General features: G+C 54.3%; 1 protein-coding gene across 1 annotated transcript in view; it reads right to left on the bottom strand.

Annotated features, from left to right (window-relative positions):
• RHOQ (ras homolog family member Q) overlaps positions 1–5906 on the bottom strand; it is a 59201-nt gene extending 53295 nt beyond the window's left edge. The window contains exons 1-2 of the mRNA XM_022573822.3: positions 5727–5906; positions 5118–5176 (exon numbers count right to left, since the gene is read on the bottom strand). Of these exons, the coding sequence (XP_022429530.2) occupies positions 5118–5176; positions 5727–5868 (201 nt within the window). The 5' untranslated portion in view covers positions 5869–5906. The remainder of the gene's footprint in view (positions 1–5117; positions 5177–5726) is intronic.
• Between the last annotated feature and the right edge of the window lie 692 nt (positions 5907–6598).

The following is a 6598-nucleotide window of genomic DNA, read 5'->3' on the forward strand; positions in this document are numbered from 1 at the left end:
GCTGAGCGGATGGCATCTGGGCGCACCTATGACACCATTCCTGACACACCTGCTGGTAAGCTTTGGTTCCCAGAGCATAAATGTCACCAAACCTCAAGAGAATCATGAGAGAAGTGAAGCCGGATGGATCAGAGGATCACATCCCAAACTCACATCAGAGTGCCAAGAGGGGGGGACACAGGGCATTCGGCCACTGCAAAGGCTTTGAAGCCAAGAAAGGCCATCTACCTTCCCCACGCGGAGGAGGAAACCAGCATTCCCTATGACGCAGTGCAGACTGGAAATATAAATAGCTTCTAAAAAGGTCAGCAAAATGCACAGATGACAAATCTACAGTAGGTCACTAAGGGAACCAGGATGCTCAGGGCCAGCATCTCACCTGTTGCAGCTGATTATCTGGAAGGAACCCTGCGGCTCCTCCCAAACTCTGCTCCCGGGGCCCCTCAGGGATGCAGTGTCGGGCTGCAGGGACCTGGAGCCTGGGTGATGGGAGTGGGTGCTTCCTGAGCCCTAATGATGCTCCCTGCAGGCCCCTCCAAAGTAAGGAAAACCTTTCTCCTAATCCCGTCTTGGTCTGGTTCTCATAGGCCCACTCACTCTCAATTTCCTCACCTGGGAAAAGTCTACCTCGGAAGGTCCTGTGAGGATGCCCGCCTGAAGGTGGGAGGCGTTCTATGAGTGGCAATACCCTGGGCTTACCCCTCCCCCCCTTCCTGTTAAACTAGGCTCTTGGGTGCTGCAGGGCATTCCAGAAGGCAGGGCATTCCCAGGCTGCCTCCCTGGAGATCCCCTTCTGGAGGGGAAGTGCTTCCCGGGGCACCCAGAGGGCCTGCAAGGCAGCCACAGCTGCTGGGCTATGTCAAGTAAGAAACAGACCTCACTTGTCCCTGAACCAACCCCAGGGGACACCTGAGTGAAGGTATTTATAGCTCTCTTATATGCATCCTTGAACTTGTGTGTGTTTAAGTTAACAGATATAGCAACAGCACACCCCAAAGCACACATATGGACTTGTACACACTGAGGCAGTGGCTAAATCTGGAACTCTAGGGAACCCAAACTCACCCCCAACACACCCTCCCGAGTGTGGGTATTCCGGGACCTGGGATAAACTGGGCGTCCATCCTTCCCTCTTCAGGGTATCAAGTTCTGCCTTCCTGCCAAGGATTAAGAGATCAGCCTGGAGCCCGCACCTCGACAGCAGCTTGCCAGGCAGCTCCCACTGGCTCGTCTGCCAGAGCCAGAGCTCTTCTCACTTCCCCTGAGCTCCACACAGCGCAGAGTCAGGAGGGAAAATCTCACCCCTCCAGCACCTCCCTGAGCAGCCACTGGGGCTGCTGCAGAGCCGACCCTGAAGCCCTGAACGCCAGGCAAGAAAAGAGAAGAACTGCAGAGGCCCAGACCGGAAGCCGGACCCCTCCAGCAGGCCACAGGGAGGAGGAAGGAGCGCCTTCAACTTCCACTCTGAAACGCTTGGCACTAAAATGTCGGGCTGCTCCTGGGCCACTAGGGGCTTGGCCAAGAGAGGGGGGCTTCCCTTTGGCCTAATGCTAGTGTGTCGGGGGTGTGGAGGGATGTGCCCAGGCAGAGAACGTGATGGGACTCAGAACGTGATGCCCGACACATTCACATTCACTATATATTCTCTCTCTCTCTGCCAATAGCAGTGGAGGTTAAGGGGGAAGCAGCCTACTCCAGAAGGCAAGAGGTTATCTACTACAGTCATCTCTTGAAGTTCCATAATATGTTCTTTAATATATAAATTGGGCCATTGGATACTTATGGCTTTGAACTCAACTGGGGTCAAAGAGGGGACCCAAGAGTAAGCACACAGACTAGAAGTTCCAACCCAAGGGAGATGTGCTGTTGTTCAAATACAGTGAGCGCCCAAGTGCATGAGTGAACTTTTTAAAGTGCTGTGAGCTTCTCCCTCATCCCATCTCATCTCCCGAAGTAGAATCGACTGAAACCTACATACCCCACTTGGTTCTCAAATTTTATGCTGAACTCTTCATTTTTCTAAGAGTTTCTCTTACATCACTGGGGATGCAGGTTCTGATCAAGAAAGGAAACCATCTTGACACAACAGGGCATTTTGAGCAGGGAGCACTTGACCGTGTCCATGGGTCCAGTGATGGGGACCGTGGCAATTACAAAGTACAAAGCTAGCATCAGACCTCCGCTAAAAAGCCTCTAGGATCTGGCATCCTAGTAGAATTTCTATCAACTCCAAGTATAATACACGGTCCTCTTCCACGTGTGACCTCTTCCCCCTATAAAACTGCCTACGGTGGAGCACAATAATTTCTCATATTTATTACACATCTACTATTATGAACGAAGAACAGTGTCAGCTGCTTTTATATACATTAAACAATTTAAGCCGACCTATAACACTGCAGTAGAGATTCTAATTAACCACATTTTTACTAGATCACAGAGAAGGTTAATAATACAGCTAGAATCACAGGACCAGCACAGCAAGGTGGAGATCTGGGCCCAAGCTTATTTGGTTCCAAAGCCCATGGGCTTTCCTCTGCTGCCCATCAGACTTGAAAATTTCTCTCTATATGTATATGCAAGTGAATGTGTTTCTCTATCATTATTATTATTGTAAGATTAATCAGTTACCAATTCATAGAGGCACGAGGTCTTAATGACCAAGTACAACACAGGAATCTCCTACATATCACACATTGCATCTAATTCAGACATTTCCACCTATGCTGTCCTCACACATGGCAGATCCCTATCTTAAATTTATTCTTTTGTACCCCTCTGGTGCTCAGCACAGTGGTAGGTACAAAGTGGGCACTCATTTAATCTCATTGATGATTACGTTGCTAAGATTGCTTATTAGTAATAAACCCTTGGATGCTGCAAGGTGAATTATTGCTAACTCAGAAAAGTCTTAGACGCTGGGAGAAACACCAAGGGGGCCTAACATACCTCTTGGCCAATAGAGTAAGTGATCCACCATTGGATAAAAACAGTAATATCTGACTCTCACTAATAGGTTGATCCCACTTAGAAGATAGCTTACAATCTCCACTGAAAACAGCCCTTGACTCTTTGGACCTGGGTTTTTTCCTCTGCAGGGGTGGCATACAACCCCCACTCAGAGAATGACTGTGAAGATTCCAGGGACCATGTCTACAGAGACACAAGCAACCCAATCAACCCAGGTGGCACCTCAGCACCTCCCATGACCTCCTCTGTACATAACCGCCTCAAACTATGGCAGATTCAGACCCATGTCCTAATCCTAGCAACATCCCTCTGTAGCTGTGACTTTAGAACAGCAACCTAGCTTCTCTGAGCCCTAGTTTCCTCAGCTGCAAAGATGGAGGATCACCTATCTTATGGGGTTGTTTAGTGCAGAAAATAAAATAATATTTGCATGTGGCTGCCCCAGGCCTGATATGTAGAAGGAAGTCAGTAGATATTAGCCAGATTTGAATGTGCACAGAACAGCTCTGACATACACACGTCCTGTTGAATAGGGCTCGTGGTCAAAAGATGGCCATGGTGACAAGTAACAAAGAAAAGGGAAGAGGCAGTACTGAGAGAAGTTAAAATTAGAGGCGATTCTTAACCTCTCTCCTTTCAAGCAACAATTTCAACCTGCTGTTTACCAGCTGTACTTCTTAAAAGTCGGTCTTAAAAAAAAAAAAAAAAAAAAGTCGGTCTTATTTGATTGAATGGGTTCTGCCTCTTGCCCTCTATACCGTCTGGTAATGATAGAAGGAGTAACTACAAAGCAGGTAATGAAAAGGGCCCCTGGAAAGCTAAGAACTCGTTGTACTAACCTGGTTCAGTTTGGTGAAAGTGGGCGGCCTCAGGCTCCTGGTGCCTAGTGCTCTGCCAGTGGTTTCTCTATTCTCAGGGGCTCCTCTAACTTCACAGTATAGAAACCAGAGGCCACATCGAGATGCCCCCCAACAAGACATTCTTCGGAATCTAACCCGGTACTACAATTCTGAAATCCAAATCTACAAGGGCTACAAAGAAAAGCTCCTCTTTATTGACCTAATGTGTGCCTAGTGTGTGCCAGACTCAGTGCTAAGCATCCAGCATATAATATATGCCCAGGGGAATGGTCTGAATTTTTTGAACCCCGTCTTACAGATAAGGAAACTGTACTACTGGACACCCCCTAAAGACACTCTCCAAGGCCCTCAGCCGCTCACATGTTCTCAAGGACTCAAGTCTGGATGACACGTGGAAACTTCCGCCCAAATTTTCAGGTCTAATCACAGGGATGGATTTTGCAAAACTTCATCAAACAAGTCATCTTAGGCCCACAGCAAAAGTGGGTTTGGGAAGAGGGTGGAGCTGGGACAGAGACAGAGAGGAGAACTTAATGCTTCAGAAGCCACCTCTAATTTGCAAATAATGGTCGGAGGGTGCATTTTCTTTCTGCACAATAATCTCTACCAAAGAAAACCCAGACAAAGTCACCTGGCCTTCCTAGGGAACAACAAAAAAAAGCTCTTCCTCCAAGATTCACACTGAACTCCTAACCCCTCCTTCCCCTCCCTGCCCCTGGGAGTGGCTGGATGGTTGTTGTTTCTTTTCTTTTTTCCCTGTGGTCCTCTGGTAATACCACAAATTACGTTTTCAGGGACTGGAGTCCCAGAGTGCAATGATGTTGTAATAAACATAACCAGGACCAAATGCCTTCCCATCATATTAGATGATGCCATTTCCCACCAATCAGGCTCCTCGGGCAGGCAGACCACTCACCAATGAGGGACCAGACAAAGGCTGTGAGGGGAGACCTGGTCATCGGCAACTAAAAATAATAGTGCTTCAGGATTGGCCGCTGCCACTTTGCAACAGGAGTTGGGACCCACACACCAGGCACCAGACAGAAGGCACACACAGGCAGAAACTTTCGGCCCAGGGGTTCACGTGGGGTAGGCTGGTCTGGGTTTGTTGCTGAGATTTTTTTTTTCCTTTCCCTAATGTGGTGACTTGAAGAAAGAAATACTTGATCCAGAAGGACCCTTGCAGACACACCCTCCCTCCTAGACACGTCAGTTTCCAAAGGCCCTTCATAGACACCCTGAATTGGGGAAAGGGCGGGGGGTGCGGCCAGGGGCCAAGACACTCACCTGTCCGGCTGTGTCATAGAGTCCCAGGAGGTACTGCTTGCCCCCTACGGTGACGCTGACTGCAAGGGCAGAGAAGTGGGGGCGGGGAGAGAAGCTCACAATCATCTAGGCTCTGGGGCAGTTTCGTTCCCCATCAGGACCCTTCCCTCCTAACCCAGCTGGAGGCAAGCGGGAGCTCCCAGGGAGATGCCACCCGTTTTCCCTTGTGCCCGGCTCACTGTGAAGTGGCGTGAGGCTGGGGCGATGTGGCGCCCAGCTGCCCACTCCTTTCTCCCAAGTCCCGTAGCCACGTTTCCCCCTCGGGGATTGGGGCAATAGGGAAGGCGGCTGTAGGAAGGTCAAGGAGGTCGGCCCCGGGCGCCGAGGGGGATGGGAAATGCGGGGCGCCAGGACGGGGCACCGGAGTTGGGGGTGGGAAGAGGGCTGGGTCCGGCATGCTAGGGGCTGCCAGAGGGAAAGCCTGGGGGTGGGGCCGGGCGCCCGGCGGAGGGCGCGACGGGGAAGGGGTGGGGAGCGCGCGCAGGGGAGGCGGTGAGGGGGCTCAGCCAAAGTTGCTCCAAAGTTCCCAGCCCGGGGAGCGGCCCCTTAGTCAGCACTTCCGAGTCTTACCTGCGTAGTGGTCGAAGACGGTGGGCACGTACTCCTCCGGGAAGGCGTCGTTGGCATAGCTCATGAGTAGGCACGTCTTGCCCACCGCCCCGTCGCCGACCACCACGCACTTGAGCATCAGCGCGCCGGGCCCGTGAGCCATGCTGCGGCCGGCCGGCCTCCGGGCATGGTCCCCCCGGAGCCCCCGCCCCGGCCCCGGGCTCAGCCCCAGCCCGCCTGGGGGGTCCGCCGCCGCCGCCGCTCAGCGCAGCACGGCCGACCCCCCGGCCCCATGCAGCGACTCCCCCCGCCCGAGGGGAGGGGGCGGCGGGCCCGGGGCGCTGCCGCCGCCTCGGTCGCTGCCCGGATCCCCGCCCGGGCCCCGGTCGCCGCGCCCGCCCGCTGCCCCCGCCGCTCGGCGCCCGCGCCCTCTCCCCGGCCAGGCCTCCCCAGGAGGATCCGCTGGATCATAAGACTGGCCGGCCCCGGGGGAGACGGCAACTTTGGGGAGGGCGGCGGAGGGGAGGGGCCAGGCGGCTCTCCCCGCCCAGCGCCGGCCCGGGCCCCCTCCCCGCTCGGCCCCGGAGGAGGGCGGGCCCAGGCGCCTCCCCGGATTGCGGGCTGCCGGCTCCGCGCCCCCGCCCGCCCGCCCGCCCGCCCTCCTGCCGGCTCCCGCGCCCCGCGCCCCGCGCCCCGCCCGCGGACGCAGCTCGGCCCTGCCGGCTCACCCTAGCTTGACTCCCCGCGAGGGCTGTGGGGAGGGGGCGAGGAGGAGGAGCCGAGGAGGAGCGACGGGGAGGAAGGTGAGACTGGGGGAGGGGGCCGAGCGACCAGCGCTCGCGAGGAGGCGAGGGCTCCTCGCGAAAGTGTGCGCAACGCCCAGAAGCGTCCAC

The sequence above is a fragment of the Delphinapterus leucas genome, chromosome 13 (genome assembly GCF_059928025.1).
Source record: "Delphinapterus leucas isolate spDelLeu-1000000601 "Yukka" chromosome 13, BTC_Dleu_Yukka2, whole genome shotgun sequence".
Taxonomy (NCBI): domain Eukaryota; kingdom Metazoa; phylum Chordata; class Mammalia; order Artiodactyla; family Monodontidae; genus Delphinapterus; species Delphinapterus leucas.